The 21,048-nt window shown below is 45.0% G+C and overlaps 1 protein-coding gene across 1 annotated transcript in view; it reads left to right on the forward strand.

Annotated features, from left to right (window-relative positions):
* The window catches only part of PTCHD1 (patched domain containing 1), a 44,768-nt gene extending 25,981 nt beyond the window's left edge, over positions 1–18,787 (forward strand). Inside the window, exon 3 of the mRNA XM_054166139.1 lies at positions 16,938–18,787. Coding sequence (XP_054022114.1) covers positions 16,938–18,592 — 1,655 coding nt within the window. The 3' untranslated portion in view covers positions 18,593–18,787. The remainder of the gene's footprint in view (positions 1–16,937) is intronic.
* Positions 18,788–21,048: the final 2,261 nt, after the last annotated feature.

The following is a 21,048-nucleotide window of genomic DNA, read 5'->3' on the forward strand; positions in this document are numbered from 1 at the left end:
TGAAGCTACTAATGCATGGAGAAGAAAAAAAGGCTTAAAATGCACATGGTGGCAGAGTATTTGAGACACTTGTGCCAGCCCTTTGCTGTACAGTTTAGAAGCAGCTGGTAGAGCTTGCAACCAGCCATGTGTGATAGCCACATGGCCAACGTGTCCACTTTCCCTCCTCACCACCACAAACCCCAGTGAAATCCTTGCAGACAAACATGCTTCTTGGCTTCACAAGAGGGTTGGTGACGCAGTAAATGTAAAGCTTTTTGGAAAAGAGGAGCTGTATCTGTAGGAAGTTAATCCAGAGAACAGTTTATTATTGAATACAAGTGGTGTACACTCCTTGAGTAAAGTTGCCTCTTGACTGATACTTCTCCAATATGCACTTAGTTCATATGAAAACTGCATTGCAGGTGATGCAGTGCATTTAATGAGCATTCATTTATGCAAACAGTAGCAGAAAGATGTTTTACTTTTACTGTCTTCATTCTTTTAACTGTGGAGAAGTCAGTGCATGCAGTGGTTTAATGTAAGGGTTTGTCAAGAGAAGTCCCAAGCAGTCAAGGGTACTGAGAGCTTGGCTCCAACATCCTAATTGTCTTCAAGTAGTGCAGTCCCTCAAGAGGAACTCCCACATATATGACAATATATTGGAAGCTCACAAGATACAGAAAAACCTTTTTATTATCTCTCTATATACAGGCAGGAAATACTTTGTGGTCTACTTTGCAGTACACTGAACTCGGATGATCAAAGAGAACCTGGGAAAGGCCAGCAGGAACTGATGTGACTTCATTTTGGGTCCTTCTTGTGAGAGAGGTGGTGCACATTCTGTGCATCTGATAAATGCCAACCCCCAAGCAGGCAACAGACAAGAGGCAGGGGGGGAGGGCAGGTGGGGGAACTTGCCATTTTTAGGTCATGAGACCTCTGCATTCTGTCAGAGGACACTGGCAGGGATGGATTAAGTTCAATTGGAATAAGTCTGGGCACATGGTGGAAAGCCCAAGCTGAGTTCCAAACATACAACGATTTATTTATTTATTTCAGTTAAAAATAGTTAGGTCTTAGATGCTTTAACTGAAGTTTTGCAACTGTTTGAACATTGTCTCACTTGCTTGATCCGTAGATTATAAGTAAGAGTCATGACAAGCATCGCTTAAACAGGAGAATTTAAGGTCATGCCTGAGATGTTTTGGTTGCAGCTTTCTCACCAGGAAAGGGGAACTTTAAGTGTGGTAAACTAATCCATATCCCACTAGGAAAACACTCCTAGAATCAATTGATGTTTTGGGTTGTAGGCTGAGATACTTGAAACATGGCTTTGCCCTAGGTGTACTCAATGTCTTACTCTGTCTTCAGGATCTGTCATGTCACTTGGCTGTTCTGTACCACATAAACATCAACCTTATACAGATGGGAGCTTTCATCCACCTTTAAGTAGTATTATATTTATTTTTACACACCTTGCATAAAATCTGTCAATAACTCAATAGTTTGCAGCTTTGTCTGCTGCTAAGAATCTGAGCATGTTAGGCATGAGATGAGCCCAGCAGTACTTGACGTGTAACTCTCCATCTATCACCTACTTGGCTAGTGAGGCTTGAGGTACATACATCATGCAGGAAATCTGTCTTGCTGGCCAGATCTCTCATTCCTTTACAATCCTGTGCAGCTCCCCTGGTGCAGTGTGGTCTTGGCTCACCCTGCCCACCATGCCCGGTGCTAGCAGGCAGCCACAGCCCTGTGCCCTCCTCCTCTTGTCAGCCTCCATGCTGCAAACCCAAATCTCTGTCTCTTCAAATAACAGCTTAGGCAGGGTACTGTGCTTCCTGTGGGATTTTCTGATGTTTTCAAGTTAAAGAGAGTGAAGAGATGTTCCTGGGAGGTGCAAGGGACTCCCTTTCAGGGAGACTGTGAAGGCCAGCAGGAGATTAGATGCTCCCCTGCTGTCTTCCCCAGAACTGCAGGCTTGGGTTTGGTGCAGGTTTGACTCAGATGCTTTTCTGTTCAAATCTGTACAAGGTCTGGGTAGTCAGCAGATGAGCACCACGCAGAAATAAACCTTCCAGCAGCTAACCCCAGGTATTGCTAAGGCTCAGCTCATTGTGTTGCACTGAACAACACGATGACTTTCAACTTTTGCCAGGTCCCTCGTGAAAACAGAGGCACACGTTTAAACAGAGTTGACAGCCTGCCATTTAAACACCAAAAGAAGCCTTGCCCCAATCTGAAGTGGAATTACATACTCACTTATGTATCAAAAGGAGATTTTGAACTACAACTTGCTCTGCATATCAGCCTCGCTCAGAATAAAAAGAGCCACTCAAGTTTTCTCTCCACTGTGTTTCTGTTTTTCAGATGTGGTTAGCTGACATTCTCTGCTATCACTATAACAACAAAATCTCAAGCATTGCATTGCTTCAATACTGAAAGAGAGTGATCCAAGCAAAAACCCACAGCATTTTCCCAAAGCCTAAATCAGTCATTTTTTTACTGCTGAAATCAAGATTAACCCCATATGTGCTGAATTTGGAGAATAAATATTATGAAGAGTGACTGAAGGAGCTGGGGATGGTTAGTTTGGAAAAGAGGAGGCTGAGGGGAGACCTCATTGCTATCTACAACTACCTGAAAGGACCTTGTAGAGAGGCAGGTGCTGGTCTCTTCTCACAGGTAATTAGTGATGGAACAAGAGGGAATGGCCTCAAGCTACATCTGGGTAGGTTTAGGCTGGACATCAGGAAACATTTTTCCCAGCAAGAGTGGTCAGGCATTGGAATGTGCTGCCCAGGGAGGTGGTGGAGTCCCCAAGCCTGGATGTGTTTAAAGGTGGTTTGGATGTGGTGCTTGGGGATATGGTTTAGGGGGTGAACTTTGTAGAGTAGGGTTCTTGGATGGACTTGGTGATCCTGAGGGTCCTTTCCAACCTGAATGTTTCTGTGGTTCTGTGATTGCCTTTAGAACCTTTAGAATAAGAAGAACTGAATGTGGTACAGTTTGAAAACCAAGTAAAATTTGAAAATACAGTATTAAGTTAAAAGATGTCAATTTTTTATCGAGAATAGGTTAAAAACACATGTAGTTCAAAAATAAAAAGTGGTGAAAGGAACTGGGACTGCTGGTGTTCAGCCCCCTGAACATGAGCCAGCAGTGTGCCCAAGTGGGCAAGAAGGACTGGATCAAAACCAGTGTGGCCAGCAGGAGTAAGGTAGTGTTGGTGCCCCTGTACTCTGCCCTGGTGAGGCCACAGCTTGAGCACTGGGTTCAGTTTTGGGTGCTGCAGCACAGGAAAGACACCGAGATGCTGGAGAGTGTCCAGAGAAGGGCAACAAGGCTGGGGAGGGGTTTGGAGGCATCATATGAGGAGTGGCTGAGGGTGCTGGAGGTGATTAGTCTAGAGAAGAGAAGGCTGAGGGGAGAGCTTATTGCTCTCTGCCTGAAAGGAGGTTGGCGTGAGGCTGGGTTTGGTCTTTTCTCCCAAGTAACCGGTGACAGCACAAGAGGCAATGGATGGAAGTTGTGCCAGGGGAGGTTTAGGTTGGCCATTAGGAAGAACTTCTTTCCTGAGAGAGTGGTGAGGGGATGGAACAGGCTGCCCAGGGAGGTGGTGGAGTCACCATCCCTGGAGGTGTACAAGAAGCTGTAGATGTGGTGCTTCAGCACATGATTTAGTGATTATGGTAGTTGTGTTACAGTTGGACTCTATGATCTTAAAGGTCTTTTCCAACCTTAATGATTCTGTGATTGGATGATTCTATGCTACTGCCATTGCAGATTAGGAGTGGTGATGAAGACTAGGACTATGAATACTAAGACTTTATGTATTTAAAATACTTCTTCTCTTTGTTTGTTTTCCCCTTATGTGGGTAGAAAAATGGCAGGAATGTCTCCATGTTTCTTGTGTATGTGTATGCAGTACTTCAGAGGTAGGCATTTAGATGTGGAATGATTTTAATTTCAATAGTAAGATGTAGGTCATGCTCTTAAAATTAGCCTGTGATTTTCTAAACACTGGCTCATTTCTGCTTGTTTGCCACAATAAAAGATAGTACCAATTTCTGCTTTGTGTACCCCAAGCATTGCTTCTGTGTTAGGGTAAGACCAAGGGCATGAAGGTGACTTCTTTTTTGTCAGTGCATTCTTAGTGCAAATGTGTACTTTTGAGTATAACCCAGAAAGGGCTAAGCCTGACCAAACCAGACTGTTTCACAGAAGAACACAAAACTAATCTTACTCTGCATTTCTAAAAGCAGGGCAAGGGAGCAGGGCAAGGCAGGTGATTCTGTCCCCTCTGCTCTTGTGAGACCCACACCTGGAGTGCTGCATCCATTTCTGGAGCCCCCAGCATAAGAAGGACATGGACTTGTTGGAGTGAGTGTGGGTGAAAGCCACAAAGATGACCAGAGAGCTGCAGTACCTCTCCTGTGAGGGTGGATTGGAAGAGTTGGGGTTATTCAGTTTGGAGAAGGCTCTGGGCGAGACTTTAGAGCAGCCTTCCAGTACCTGAAGGGGGCCTAAAAGAAAGCTGGAGAGGGATTTTTCACAAAGGCCTGTAGTAGTAGAATGAGGGGCAATGATTTTAAACTGAAAGAGCATAGATTTAGATTAGAAGATGTAAAGATGGTGAAAGACTGGAAGATGTTGCCCAGAGAGGCTGCAACTGCACCCTTTCTGGGAGTGTTCAAGGCCAGGCTGGATGGGATTTTGAGCAACCTGCTGTAGCGGAAGGTGTCCCAGCCCATGGCAGGGGGATTGGAACTGGATGAGCTGTAAGATTCCTTCCAACTCAAACTATTCCATGATTCTATGAAGTTCAGAAATATAGGAAATACAGGACAGATGTTCATTGCCAGAAGACTGAGATCAAAATTACTTCAGTGCAGCAGACACAGATGAGTCTTCTGAGGAAGCTAGCCTCCTGTAGTCCCCCTTCTGAGGAAGCTAGCCCCATTGTGACTAGCAGTGCTACACAAGACCCCAACGAGGCATAAACCTCATGCTGGATTTTTACATGCAGCCTATTTTCCTGCCTATACAATTAAGCAAACTGAGTCTAGAGAGCCTTTCCCACAGGATCTACAACTGAAAATAACATTGTGGTCTCAAACCATGAAGTGCTGAGCACCAGCTAAAGGTTTCTTAGGATCTACAACTGAAAATAACATTGTGGTCTCAAACCATGAAGTGCTGAGCACCAGCTAAAGGTTTCTTCTCTGCATGCACCAACCCATACAGTGTGTTGGACAGGGAGACTTCAGCGGTGTGCTTCTGTGGGCACAGCCACCCACAGCTGTGAAATACAGGAGACACTGGGAGCATATTATTGAATATTTGGGTTTCTCTTCTTTTGCTGCCAAGCAGAGCAGGAAACACAACTGTCTATCTATCTCTCTCCCTCTCTCCAGAAAGTGAGGCAGATCTTTATCTGGTGTGAACACACCAAGGCATTTGTGGTTTTGAGCCTAGTAGTAAATTGACAAACACGTGGGCATGCCTGGGGCTTGCTGCCTGGGATGGCCAGTGCTGCTGTAAGAAGGGCTGGAGAGATCAGCCTCCCAGTCATTTGAGAGTGAATGTCTAATATCCAAACATAAAGCAATCCCAGAGACTGAGCTGCTAGTATCATGCCTAGGTACCTAACAAGCTGACATATCTCATTTTAGTTTCTCCTTGTGGAAGATCATAGAATCACAGAGTGCCAGGGAAAGGGACCCCAGGGATAATCTGGTCCAACCTTTCTAGGTGATAGTGCAGCTGAAATGAGCTGGCCCAGCACCCTGCCAAGCTGAGTCTTAAAGCTGTGCAGTGTAGGGGAATCCACTGCTTCCCTTGGGAGATGATTCCAGTGTCCAACTGTTCTCAAGGGGAAACATTTTATTCTTCAGTCCAGTGGGAATCTCCCCAGCAGTAACTAATCCCTGTTACCCCTTGTCTTTTTGTGACAGTTTTAGCACTTTTCCATGGGACTCCTTGGGAAAAGGGAGTCTCCATCTTCCTGGTAGCCACCCTTTGTGTACTGGTCCATGGTAATAAGGTCTTCCCTGAGCCTTCTCTTCTCAAGGCTGAACAAACCCAGCTCTCTCAGCCTCTCTTCACATGGTAGGCCTGCAAGTCTTCTGATCATTCTAGTGGCCCTTTTCTTGACACTTTCCAGCCTGTCCAAACCTTTTTTGAATAGCAGGGGTCAACTGGATGCAAACGTCTTCATGCACAGTACACCTTAGTGATTTACATGTAAAATTCAGTAGTCTTAATTTAAAACAATAATTGCAAACACTGAACCCACTCAGCAGCATTTTCATCATATTTTTGAGGTAGTTACACTGCAGACATGCACAGTCTGTGTGACAGGGTAAAGAAAGTGTTGCAGTAAGTACAGCCAATGCTTATAGGAGGCCAATGCTATTCTGGGGTGTATTAGAAGGTCTGTGGCTAGTAGGTGGAGAGAGGTTCTCCTGCTCTACTCTGCCTTGCTGAGGCCACATCTGGAATACTGTGTCCAGTTCTGGGCCCCTCAGTTCAAGAAGGACCTCAGGGAACTGCTTGAAAGAGTCCAGCACAGAGCCACAATGATGATAGAGTGGAACATTTTTCTTATGAGGAGAGACTGAGGGAGCTGAGGCTCTTTAACTTGGAGCAGAGGAGCCTGAGGGGTGACCTCATTCATGTTTATAAAGATGTAAAGGGTGAGTGCCAAGAGGATGGAGCCAGGCTCTGCTCAGAGATGTCCAGTGACAGGACAAGGGGCAATGGTGGAAGCTGAGGCATAGGAAGTTCCATGGAAACAGGAGGAAAAAAATTTTCACTGTGGGGGTGACAGAACACTGGAAGAGGCTGCCTAGGGGGGTTGTGACTTCTCCTTCTTTGGAGATATTCAAAACCCACCTGGATGTGTTCCTGTGTGAGCTGATGTAGGTGCTCCTGCTCTGGCAGGGGGTTTGGACTGGGTGATCCTTTGAGGTCCCTTCCAACCCCTAACATTCTGTGATTCTGTGGCATCCCATCCTGTATCAGTCTTCATCAATTCTTCTTAATCCACACACCATGCCTGCACATAGCATTCAGTCTTACTTGCCCTTTAAACCTGTTCTTGGAGGCATGAAATTAAGTCAGGCTGTGCTTGGGTGGCTGGGACTTCACTCACCTTGCAAATGAGGATGCATTTATGGCTACTCGATTGTCTACCACCCTCAGTCCCCTTGCCACAATTCTTCTGAGATGAGCACAGCTGCCTGGAAACAGCTGATGAGATGAATACCTTGTAGGATGTTAGTGTCCTACAGATTCTACTCTATACTGCCAGCTGGGCTCCCAGAGATACTCAGGCAAGTGCAGGAAAAGCAAGCAGAGCTTGCAGTGCATTTTCTTTGCTCAGCAGAAGAGCTGAGGGATGGGCAAGTCTGCATGCAGTGGGATGTCTGATGGTACACCCCCTCTTTGAGCTCTGACATTCAAACTGTAGTGTTGTAGTGCCATTTATGGGCCACAAATGTGGACACTGGATAGTGGCAACAGCCTGCTAACAAAGATTTAACTGTTCATAGAATCTGGGTTGGAAGGGACCACCAAAGGCACCAAAGAATAAACCAGGTTGGAAAAGACCTTTGAGATCATCAAGTCCAATCTATCACCCAACACCATCTAATCAACTAAACCATGGCACCAAGTGCCTCATCCAGGCTCTTTTTAAACACCTCCAGTGATGGTGACTCCACCACCTCCCTGGGCAGCACATTCCAATGGCCAATCTCTCTTTCTGGGAAGAATTTCTTCTTAACATCCAGCCTAAACCTCCCCTGGCACAGCTTGAGACTTCTGTCATCTAGTCCATCCCCTTCTGCAGGAAGCAGGGGCAGCCTCAACTATATCAGGTTGTTCAGTTCAACCCATGCCACTAAACTGCTATGAACTCAGTGAAAACTGTTCTGTGAGTTAGGTTTGGTGCTAATTCTGACTGCATGCTGAAAGGACCTCAAGTTAGATGCAGGATTTTATTACTTCAGTGAGATGTTTTCTTCAGCTGGATGCAGATTCTTGTGCTCTGCCTGAATATTCAGTAGCACTTTGAACCTGTTAGAGGTTCCAAGTTTAAATTGTGCCTGCTGGGAGAGGCTGCATGAGGCAGGTTGGTATTTAGTCAACGACTGGTTGATTGCAAGTCTGTGTGACAAAGGGAGCCGGGATTAGCCCTTTGCCTTGGCTTTTCAGAAGATGGCAGCTGATGAGCTCACTGATCTAGCTGGAAAAAATAAGTCAGCAGGGGGAAATTATCTCAGCCTCTTTGTTGACATTGCTGTGGAAGGCAGTTCCAGCGTGGAGCAGTGCACATTGTTATTTTTAATACTGTCAGCTAGGAAAATTCCTTGTACCTTCATTATATCATATGTTATTACAGGTATCCTTTTGGAAAGAGCAATTCCTGCGCTCTGATTCCGCTCTCCCACGTATTCATTTTGCACAAGTTCCGCTTTTGAGACCGTGCCTGCGCTGGCAGCAAGCTGGGGGGTATGAATTTATAGCATCCTAGCTCTTCCATGTTGATTTATCCAGAGTTTGTCCCTGCAGATGATATTTCATTGCACTTTGAAGGGGAGTCAAGCTGTCCTTCCCAGATTGCCACAGAGAAAGCTGGTGCAGCCTAGCTAGCCCTCTGTAAATGCACACACTTTAGCACAGCACACTAAATTCCTCTGGCAGACAAGCTCTCCTGTTCAGTGGGATGATTTCAGGCTTAAATCAACCTAAGTGAGACAGCATTCATCCAGCTGAACTGATAGTGTTACAAGGATGCAGCCACAACAATACAAGCCAAAAGCCTTAAATCAAACCCCAGACTTTACCTCAGTACCTCTGTCAGAGTGTGCTCCCACTTCACATTTTTGCCCACCTGGCTTGCAAGACCCCCATCTATCCAATCATGATTCATTGGCCACAACAACCCCATGCAGTGCTACAGGATGGGGACAGAGTGGCTGGAGAGCAGCCAGGCAGAAATCGACCTGTCGCTACTGGTTGACAGTAGGCTGAACATGAGCCAGCAGTGTGCTCAGGTGGCCAAGAAGGCAAATGGCATCCTGCCTGGATCAGGAAGAGTGTGGCCAGCAGGAGCAGGGAAGTCATTCTGCCCTGTACTCAGCACTGGTTAGGCCACACCTTGAGTCCTGTGTCCAGTTCTGGGCTTCTCAATTCAAGAAAGATGTTGAGATGCTGGAAGGTGTCCAGAGAAGGGCCACAAAGCTGGGGAGGGGTCTGGAGTACAAGGCTTATAAGGAGAGACTGAGGGTGTTGGGGTTGCTTAGCCTGGAGAAGAGGAGGCTCAGGGGAGACCTTATTGCCGTCTACAACTACCTGAAGGGAGGTTGTAGCCAGGTGGGGGTTGGTCTCTTCTCCCAGGCAACCAGCACCAGAACAAGACGACACAGTCTAAAGCTGTGCAGGGGGAAGTTTTGGCTTGATCTTAGAAAGAAGTTCTTCATAGAGAGACTGCCCATTGTAATGGGCTGCCCAGGGAGGTGGTTGGGTCAGCATCCCATGTTTAAGAAGAGACTGGATGAGGCACCTAGTGCCATCGTCTGGTTGATTAAATAAGGTTGGGTGATAGGTTGGACTTGATGATCTTGGAGGTCTCTTCCAACCTAGTTGATTCTGTGGTTTCTAACTCCAGCCAATTCCAATCCTGTCTGCCCCTTGGAAAGATCATTTGGTGCTTTATTAGTCTTAATTCTGGCAGCTAATGGGCAACATACGTAGTGGTGCAGCATTTAGCCTCACTGAGGCGGAGGATCAATCATTATTAGCATTTCGTGTGCTGCTATGTTAAAATGGGAGGAATAAAATTAATTGCCCCTAAAATGCCACCTTCCACACAGAAGGCTGGAAACTTCACAACCTGTAAGTGGTACTTTAATCAGAGGTTTTACTCACACACACACACACACAGACATACAACCTTCGAAACAGTGCTTTCATAGGTGGGTAAAACAGCAAGAAGAGGAACCAAAACCTTGTTCTCGGACTTTCCCCTTACTTTCTCTTAATAGAAGAAGTCTATTTGAAATCCCAAATCTCATTTGACCATGACAGGATCAAAACCTGACATGATTTTAGTGTAAAATTGAACATATCCCTTAATCTTTAAACAATAAAAGCAGGCAGCAGCCTTTGTTTTGGGAAAGCAATTAAACCATGCAAATAGAGAGCTGCTCTGTGGCTCTAGTGACCAGCAGGTCACTTTGTTGCCCTCCCACAAGCTCTGGGGCTGCTTTGAATCCTTCCACCTCTCTATGCTTTGGTCTTGCTGTATGCTAGGCAGGAGCAGAGCCAACTTTCAGCCTAGGCTGCCAATGCCCATTCATAACAGCCTCTTGCTTTAACAACCACTTAGCAGGGGGAAAGCTGCATTTCTTTTTGGAGATGATTTTCAAATGGTACTAAAAAGAACCATTTGAGTGCCTGCAAATAAGCAGTGTCTAAAATGAGGTAAAGAATTTGATAATTCTAAGCAAGAGAAAATTTTTTGCCTTGGTTTTCACAACTTCCTACAAGTGCTTCTTTTTTGTCTCATGCATGCTCTGCATTGATTTTTGCAGAGCATATGTAATTGTAAGACTTGATGCTGCAGGAGGCAAATGACATTTTTTGTATAGCATTTGCAGGCTTACTGTATTTAAGCTAGCCAGCATTTATTTGGTTTATTGCTGGTATTGTTAGTAGCTTCTAAAATTCAAGATAGCTCACCTCAGACAGTAAGCTCCTCAGAAATAACAGTGACTATCTTCATTTTCTTAGGCTACAAAAGCCACAATTCCTGTCCTCAGTCATCCAAGGCATGTGATAGGAGTATCTCCTGCAAAGCAAAGTAGTAGAAAAAGAGGGTAAGACAAAAAAGCTTAGCCTCCATTTTAGAATCACAGAATTGTCAGGGTTGGAAGGCACCTCAAGGATCAGTCCAACCCCCCTGCCATGGCCAGGGACACCTCACACTAGATTAGGTTGCTCACAGCCACATCCAGTCTGCCCTTAAAACCCTCCAGGGATGAGGCTTCCACCACCTCCCTGGGCAACCTGTGCCAGTGTCTCACCACCCTTACGGTGAAGAACTTTCTCCTAACATCCAATCTGAATCTACCCATTTCTAGTTTTGATCTGTTCCCCCCAGTCCTATCGCTACCCAACACCCTAAAAAATCCCTCACCAGCTTTCTTGTAGCCCCCTTCAGACACTGGAAGGTCACAGTAAGATTTCCTCAGAGCCTTCTCTTCTCCAGACTGAACAGCCCCAACTCTCTCAGTTTGTCTCCATAGCAGAGGAGCTCCAGCCCTCTGATCATCCCCGTGATTCCAGCACCTCCAGATACTTCTTGTAAGAGAGGCTCCAGAACTGGATGCAGTACTCCAGGTGGGGTCTCTCCAGAGTGGTGTAGAGGAGCAGAATCACCTCTCTTAACCTGCTGGCCACACTTCCCTTGATGCAGCTCAGGCTCTGGTTGGCTTTCTAGGCTGCAAGTGCATACAGGTGGCTCATCTTGAGCTCATCCACCAGCACCCCCAATTCCTTTCCTTCAGGGCTGCTCTCAAGCCAGTCCCTGCCCAGATTGTCTTGGTGCCATTTTGTCCCGTATTTTGTCCCATACCTTTCCCTATTCCCTTAACATTTCCCTTTGCCCTTTCAGAACCTCTCTCCCTTAAAAATATCCCATCTTTCTGTGCACTCCTTCTTTACTCATGGCTGTACAGCCTGACTGTAGGGCATGACCAGTGAATCATAATAGCAAATGTCAACAGGAAAAGATCTCCAGTAGCCCATTAGCTGTTTGAGTTCATATTCATTATTTACTGAATGACTGTGAATAATGAACAAATTGCTCTAAATCATTACTGATTTGTGGCTAAATCTCTATTAAAAAGGGGAAAATCGGTTAAAGCAATTACAGAATCTGTTTGCAGGGAAAAATTTGCAACCTTCACATCAATATTATAGAGAGGAGACATAGCACCAGCAAGAAGAACAGAGCTCATCAGTGGAAATTGGTTTGAATAGAATAGAATTAACCAGGTTGGAAAAGACCTTTGAGATCAAGTCCAACCTATCACCCAACATCATCTAATCAACTAAACCATAGCACCAAGTTCCTCATCCAGTCTCCTCTTAAACACCTCCAGTGACAGGGACTCCACCACCTCCCTGGGCAGCACATTCCCATGGCCAATCTCTCTTTCTGTGAAGAACTTCTTCCTAACATCCAGCCTAAACCTCCCCTGGTGCAGCTTGAGACTGTGTCCTCTTGTTCTGCTGCTGGTTGCCTGGGAGAAGAGACTAACCCCCACCTGGCTACAACCTCCCTTCAGGTAGTTGTAGACAGCAATAAGGTCTCCTCTGAGCCTCCTCTTCTCTAGGCTAAGCAACCCCAGCTCCCCCAGCCTCTCCTCATAGGGCTTGTTTGGGTATGCAAAAGGTGGAAACTCTGGCATGACAGACATCTCACAAAATGCTTCCATGAAGCTATCTGCCCTAACCTCTGTGGATTAGGTTTATATAAGCATCCGTGAGTTAAGACAACACTGGAGACAGACACCCCAAGTTGTGCTTCTAGTCAGTATTTAGAGGAGTAAATTAGGTTAGGCAAATCCTATTCTAGCTAAATAAGGCTAATCTTCAGACTGCCATGCTGTATTTGTGCAGGAGTTTGTGCTTAAGCTTTTTCTCAGAGGATGCAGGATCATGTCAGCAGTGCCACTGATGAACAAAGTGTGCAAGTTTGTCATTTAGGCTTCTCTTCCTTAAGGTAAATGAGAATTTTGCAGCTATTGCACAAACAGACAGGGGAATCACAGATTGTACAGTCAAAGGAAAACACCAATTTCTACAACACAGATTGTTTAGCAAACAACAAAAGGAACAGACTATCTAATAGAAGACTATCTAATTGTTTTTCTCCTGGTTTTGTGGTCCATGTGTGATGATGCCTCTTGGTTCATTTCCTTGAGCAGTTCTCTAAATTAGATTCCATTTTAGGGTAGTCCTGACGATTATGTAAGGGCAAGTTGTGATTTTTTTTTTAAATGTTTCTAACTTAAAGGAAAGATGTGGTATCAGGAGTCATATTGTCAGATGTTCTCCAAAATCACAGGCTCACAGGATGTTAGGGGTTAGAAGGAACCTCTGAAGATCACACTATCACAGTACCACCAAGGCTGGAAGAGACCTCAAAGATAATCGAGTCCAACCTGTCACCACAGGCCTCATGACTAGACCATGGCACCGAGTGCCACGTCCAGTCCTCTCTTGAACACCTCCAGGGATGGTGACTCCACCACCTCCCTGGGCAGCCCCTTCCAATGATGAATGACTCTCGGTGAAGAACTTTCTCCTCGAGCCTAAACTTCTCCTGGTGCAGCTTGAGACTGCGTCCCCTTGTTCTGGTGCTGGTTGCTAGAGAGAAGAGACCAACCCCTTCCTGACTGCAACCACCTTTCAGGTAGTTGTAGAGAGCAATAAGGTCTCCCCTGAGCCTTCTCTTCTCCAGGCTAAACAATCCCAGCTCCCTCAGCCTCTCCTCACAGGGCTGTGCTCAAGGCCTCTCCCCAGCCTTGTTGCCCTTCTCTGGACACGTTCAAGTGTCCCAATGTCCTTCCTAAACTGAGGGGCCCAGAACTGGACACAGTACTCAAGGTGTGGCCTAACCAATGCAGAATACAGGGGCACAATGACTTCCCTGCTCCTGCTGGCCACTCTATTCCTAATGCAGGCCAGGATGCCATTGGCCTTCTTGGCCACCTGGGCACACTGCTGGCTCATGTTTAGGCGGCTGTCAATCAGCACCCCCAGGTCCCTCTCTGTTTGGCAGCTCTCCAGCCACTCTGACCCCAGCCTGTAGCTCTGCATGGGCTTGCCGTGGCCAAAGTGCAGCACCCGGCACTTGGATTTCTTCAAGTCCAACCCCCCTGCCAGAGCAGGACCATAGAATCCAGCACAGGTCACACAGGAACACATCCAGATGGGCCGTAAAAGTCTCCAGGAGACTCCACAACCTCACCGGGGAACCTGTTCCAGTGCTCTGTGACCCTCACAGTGAAGAAGTTCCTCCTCATGTTGAGGTGGAACCTCCTGTGCTGTAGTTTATATCCATTAGCTAAAATCTTATACATGTTAAGAAGTCCTGCTCAGCATCATGTTTAATTAGCTCTAAATTCTACTAGTTTTCATTGCAAAGTCATAGGCTTTCCAAATGAATGCAGCTCTTTGTGTATTTTTAGATATGAGCCTATTAACACCGAAATGTTGGTTTAAAGAACAACAACAACAACAAAACACCAAAAAAACATGCTATAGCTAAAGCTGATGATGGAAGTAATTTGTGATATCCAATGACCTCATTTCATTCTGTTTTGCTCACTGCAAGGCAGTGCATGGGACGCCATGTGAAATTCTCAGCCGAGGCTGTCTGCAAGACTTATGGGAACCATAAACGGATTAAACCTCTCACTCCCTGCTTTGGCAAGTGATCAGTTACATTTAAATAAAGGTCAGTCTGTCTTCACAAAGAGCACATGGAAAGCAAGCTTAATAGCTTTCCCTACTGAGCCTACAACATAACTATTTGAAGCATAATTAGCAACGAGGTGCCAGTCATTGATTGTGCTTTTTGCTTCATTTTCCATCTGGGGAGTTCCAGTATTCCCTATTAGCTTTAAGAGGGGGCATGGTGCTTGTTATCAAATTGACAGTCATGACCTGGCCTCTGAAAGCAGCTGTAAAACATTGTTTGGGAAAATTAAGATGAACACTAAATGCCAGACCAAAAACCAGGACCTTAATATTGCTACAAATTGGACATTTGTGGTCCGTGCTGCAACTCCAAATAGCCATATAGGTAAGGTACCTGATACATGAGAGCACAGGCTTTGATACTCTAAGTACTAGGTGACTGAGACAAAGAGACACACCAACTGTCCTATTACCTCATATTATGAGCTCTGCATTTGGAATTCTTTATAAAATACCCCATGCCTGTCCTCTTCAGCATTATTAGAATGAGCAGCTCTGCCATCTGTTAAGCAATAGATAAGACTGGAGTACTACATCCCGTTCTGCATCCAGTTCTGGTGCCCCCAGCCTGCATGAGGCATTTAAGAATAAACACAACCATAGAAAATGGTTTGGATTGGAAGGGAACTTAAAGATCATCTAGTTCCACTTCTTCCCTAATGTATTTTCTGGTTTTCTGCTTATTCAAAATACCTCTTTTATTTGAGGGTTTCTTCATGGATATTCATAGCCCTTGTGGCAAAAGTGATAATCATCTACAGGCAGAGAGAGTAGAGCTGATACAGCAATTTTGGTGCTCTGCAGACAGCCTGAAATTCTAACAGAGATCTGTGAATTACCTTGACTTGCCTGACTGGAACATCAGCTTCAAAAGTCCACTTCAGTGTCATCAGCAACTAATTCATCACTGATTGTTTTATCTAACGCTATCAGGAGCAAAACACCATGGACTGACTTTAGGATTTTATGGGGTTAATGCAAGAGCAGACCAGAGAGGTAGACAGGGGACAGCAAAACCAGCAAAAGAGTAAGGATAAGAATCAATTAAAAATGCAGCAAAGAGGGTGGGATTAGATGGAAAGGACCTATGAAACACAGATAGACATAGTATGAATGATTACATGAAGATACTACAGTCTCACCTTTTAGGTGTGGTACCAAGATTGTACTTTTCCATTCATCTCTGTGTAAAACATCAACCTACTTTTAACTCAGCCACTCTCACCTGATAGCTGGTCAGTGGCTGTGTTCTCAGCACAGATCCACTACAAATGAGCAGAGGTCTGTTTCCTCCAGATGTGACTTGATTGTCAATGAAAAAGTAGAAACCACAAAGGGGAGGATGACCAACCAGGGACTGAGATAAAACCAAATACTTTGGTGAATTCACCTACACCTGAAGGTTAAACAGAGGCTTTTAAGTCTGCAGGTTTTCATCTCCTTTCATGAGTGCTATCTCCACTGTAAGAGTTAATTAAATACATTCCAAAATGTGGGCACTGCCAAGAAAAATAGAGCTGTATTTGGCTTTCCTGGGCCTAAGATACATTAAAATGAGGCGACCGATGCCACGAGCAGTTTCGTTTCAGTTCTGCCGTTCTGTGTCTCTAACATTTATCTCTGCTTTTACTGTTTGTTCTGTTTCTAGGACTTCTTTTTCCTGACAGAAAATTTACACAGGAAGTGGCGAAGCAAGTGACTGATTCAACTGATAATTTTCAGCTTAAATGACGATTTCATTATTTTTTATTACAGATATTCTACAAAGCAACCAACTAACACTTTACTTTCAGCATAGGCACTTCAAGGTCAAAGTCTTATTTCTTTGTTTCTCACCACAGGTCAGATCCTATCAGCAGGAAAAACTAATTTCAAAGCATCTTCCATCACAGGCACTCCCAAATAATGGAACGAAACAGCCGACCAGGAGAAAAAATGATAATCCTTTTTCCCTGTAACCCATCAGCCCTGCGCCAGCAGTGCAGAACTGTCCTCCAGCTCTGGCAGTAAGGTTTGTTAGTCAGGTAGTAAATGCGCTCCAGGGGCTTACACCTGTAGAATCGTTTCTCTCTTCTGCAGGAGGCTTCCTTCAAGTACTGGTAACAGCCAGCTGTGTCTGCTATGATTCTTTTAGCATGTTCACCTTGCCCTTTCCCACATGTTGATTTGAGTGCTTTAAACACTGGCTGTGCTCTCTGCCCATAGGTCATGGGTTATATGGGACTTAGACCCTCTGTAGTGGCTTACACCTGTAGAATCATTTCTCTCTTCTGCAGGAGGCTTCCTTCAAGCACTGGCAACAGCCAGCTGTGTCTGATTCTTTTAGCATGTTCACCTTCCCTTTTCCCACGTGTTGATTCGAGTGCTTTAAACACTGGCTTTGTTCTCTGTCGTAGGTCATGGGTTATATGGGACTTTTGAAATGTTGTCCTCCTGGAGAAAAACTAGAGAAGACCAACACGTTAAAGAGAGGACTGCAGCTGTCTTTGCAGACTCCATGCTCTCGTTTTCTCTCACCACTGCCATGTACCTGGTCACTTTTGGAATAGGTGCCAGTCCCTTCACTAACATTGAAGCAGCCAGGATTTTCTGCTGCAATTCCTGTATTGCAATTTTCTTCAACTACCTCTATGTACTTTCCTTTTATGGTTCCAGCCTGGTGTTTACTGGCTACATAGAAAACAACTACCAGCATAGTATCTTCTGCAGAAAGGTACCAAAGCCAGAGGTATTGCAAGAGAAGCCTGCGTGGTACAGGTTTCTTCTGACAGCCAAATTCAGCGAGGACACGGCAGATGCAGAGGAAACAAACACTTATGAGAGTCATCTTTTGGTGTGGTTCCTGAAACGCTATTATTGTGACTGGATAACAAACACTTACGTCAAGCCTTTTGTAGTTCTCTTTTACCTTGTTTATATTTCCTTTGCCTTAATGGGCTACCTGCAGGTCAGTGAAGGGTCAGACCTGAGCAACATCGTAGCGACAGCCACACGGACCATTGAGTATACCACAGCCCAGCAGAAGTATTTCAGCAACTACAGCCCGGTGATTGGCTTCTACATCTACGAGTCCATCGAGTACTGGAACACCAGCGTCCAGGAGGATGTGCTGGAGTACACCAAGGGCTTCGTGAGGATATCTTGGTTTGAAAGCTACTTAAATTACCTTAGGAAACTCAACATATCTACCGGATTGCCCAAGAAGAACTTCACCGATATGTTGAGGAACTCCTTCCTGAAGACCCCCCAGTTTGCCCATTTTTCAGAGGATATCATCTTTTCCAAGAAATACAACAACGAAGTCGATGTCGTGGCCTCCAGGATGTTCTTGGTGGCCAAGACAATGGAAACCAAGAGGGAAGAACTTTATGACCTCCTGGAGACCCTGAGGAAGCTCTCCCTCACCTCCAAGGTGAAATTCATCGTTTTCAACCCATCGTTTGTGTACATGGATCGTTACGCCTCTTCGGTGGGAGCCCCTTTACAAAACTCCTGCATTAGTGCTTTATTTCTGCTCTTCTTCTCTGCATTCCTGGTGGCAGACTCCCTGATCAATGTCTGGCTCACTCTAACTGTTGCCTCGGTTGAATTTGGAGTTATAGGTTTTATGACCTTGTGGAAAGTGGAACTAGATTGTATTTCTGTGTTGTGCTTAATTTACGGAATTAATTATACAATTGACAACTGTGCTCCACTGTTATCAACCTTTGTCCTGGGCAAAGAGTTCACAAGAACTAAATGGGTGAAAAACGCCCTGGAAGTGCATGGGGTAGCTATTTTGCAGAGCTACCTCTGCTATATTGTTGGTCTGATTCCTCTTGCAGCTGTGCCTTCAAATTTGACCCGTACACTGTTCAGGTGCTTGTTTTTAATAGCATTAGTCACCTTCTTTCACTGCTTTGCCATTTTACCTGTGATACTGACTTTCCTGCCACCATCCAAGAAGAAGAGGAAAGAGAAGAAGAACCCTGAAAACCGTGAGGAAATTGAGTGTGTAGAAATGGTGGATATGGATAGCACCCGAGTGGTTGACCAAATTACAACAGTCTAGCTTGTTTCTTTGTTGCTTTTTCACACTAGGTCTTACTGAGATTAAAAAAAAAAGGAAAGAACAAAAAAGATAAATCAGTACTGACTAAATACCTGGGTAAAGAAAAGGATTTGGAGGTTTTCTCTCCCTCCCAGGAATATTCAAAATGGTGGGAGAAATTAAAATCAAGCGGGAAAGGGTGGGGGAGGGGGGATTGCACCTTTCTCAGCTCCTCTAACAGGTATTACAAGAGAATTTGCACACACATGCAAAGAGGGGTTGAATTTTAGATGCCTGAAGTAAGATCTAATGAGAGAAGTTGGGTTCCTAAGCAGCCTCTGCACCGCCTGTACTGCAGCTGCCGCAATTATTGTGGCTAAACCCAATCAGACTGAAAGGTCAACTGTCAAGGCTGAAGTAGCACTAAAAGTTCGCTGAATGTAAAGGCTTTACAAACTTTCTGCACAGCAATAACTCAAGTCAGTGAGTCAGCTCTTATAGGTCTTAGCCATCACATTTTATTTTTTCTTTTCTTCCCCTAATCTAAACATTTATGCAAGACTGTATAACAGATAGCAAACTGTACTGGGAAGAAGGCAGTACACAGCAACCAAATGCTTTCCAAACACTTTTATGTTTTAAATTGCTCTTTTATTTTCTTTCTTTTCTTTTTTTTTTTCTTTTTGGTTGGCTTTTGGTTTGCTTTGGGTTTGGTTTGGTTTGGTTTTTTCCTAAATATATCATTATTTTCAAATGCAAATCATCCCTTGTACCATTTTTTAATCATGGTTTTATAGCTGTTTCTTTTTCTTATAAAATGAAAAAAAAAAAAAGAGATAAAAAAAAAGAACAAAAAAAAAAAAAAAGAACAAAAAATCCCAGTGACTCTGTCACTCTAGAAAATATAACAATCTGTTTTATACCTGTCTCTCTACTAGTTAAAACATGTAATCTGCTTTACCAATTGTAATTTTGTTAGCACTCTACCAACACACGGGAGTGGATCTAGCAACAGACAGAAGATGGTGTACTGAATATTTCAGCACCAAAAATCCCATGACACAAACCTCAAACCCTAAAATGTCATCGAGAAAGTGAATGTTAGGCCTCTTGTAGTGAGAGCCTATTTCAGGCCATTCACTGGTAATGCACACTAAGAGGATTAGTGGGTACTTTTACATAATGTATAACTTAAACCCTCAATCTTCCTAGAGTACCTGGAAAGCAATAGGCCTTACAGCTACGGGCTCTTCCAAAAGACAAAAGACCCCCTAAGAGTTGTATGGAAGGAATAAACTGAAGGTTGGAGCTGCAGTTTTCCAACAGCCAGTTGGTAAATGTCTCCAAAGAGCCCCTAGCTAAGTGGCCCTATTGGAAACAGCAGATCTGAGGGAAGGAACCTTAAAAAGATTACATTACTGAGTCTTTTTGGAGCTGTGAGTTCTAAATCTGTAATTCTGTCAGCATCTGTGATGTGGAGTAATACAGATAAAGCAGCATCTCTTTCCTCTTCCACCCCCTCCACTCTGAAGAGCCACAGGCTCGTTACTCTAAGTATTTGTCATGCGACCGAACCCCAGTGGGGATACCTAGGCCAATTCTGTAGGTTTTGCTGAGAGTTTTCTGACTATACATTGCCTGCAAAAAGCCAGCTGCAGGAAGCTGGCTGCTATGTTGAGTGGTCTCATGACCCCAACTGGAGGACTGCGTCCAGTTCTGGTGCCCCCAGCATAAGAGGGACATGGAACTGCCGAAGTGGGTCCAGAGGAAGACTACGGAGGATGATAGAGGGCTGGAGAACCTCCCCTATGGGGACAGGCTGAGAGAGTTGGGGCTGTGCAGCCTGAAGAAGAGAAGGCTGCTTTAGAGTAGCCTTTTACTATCTGAAAGGCGCCTACAAGAAAACCAGGAAGGGACTTTTCCCAGGGGCTTGTAGTGATGGGATGAGAGGGAATAGAGTGAAGCTTCAGGAGGGCAAATTTAGACTGGAGATTAAAGAAGAAAATCTTTCCAGTGAGGGTGGTGAGACACTGGAACAGGTTGCCCAGGGAGGTCATGAATGCTCCCTTCCTGGAGGTGTTCAAGGTCAGGCTGAAAGAGGCTTAGTGGAAGGTGTCCCTGCCCACAGCAGGGTATTGGAACTAGATGATCTTTAAGGTTCCTTCCAACCTAAACCACTCTATTAATCTCTGGGCTGTTGCTTTGTGGTGTAAGCTGCACGTGTTACAGCCAGAACCCTTCCCACAGCTCATCCAGAAAGTGGAGTACTTGAGAAGTTTACAGCAGCTGGCACGGTATTTGCCCCAGTGACAGCACCTGGAAGACAAAGGGATATTGGAGGAGCCAAGGGGCTTGGCCCTCTGGGAGCACTGTGGCTCAGGAGGCTGCCTGTGTTACTCCTACAGTGATTAGCACATCTGAGATCAAAATCCCAAGGCATGCTTCATTGCATGAAACTTCTCTTTATCATCCCACCC

Source organism: Dryobates pubescens, chromosome 12 (assembly GCF_014839835.1).
Source record: "Dryobates pubescens isolate bDryPub1 chromosome 12, bDryPub1.pri, whole genome shotgun sequence".
NCBI classification, from domain to species: domain Eukaryota; kingdom Metazoa; phylum Chordata; class Aves; order Piciformes; family Picidae; genus Dryobates; species Dryobates pubescens.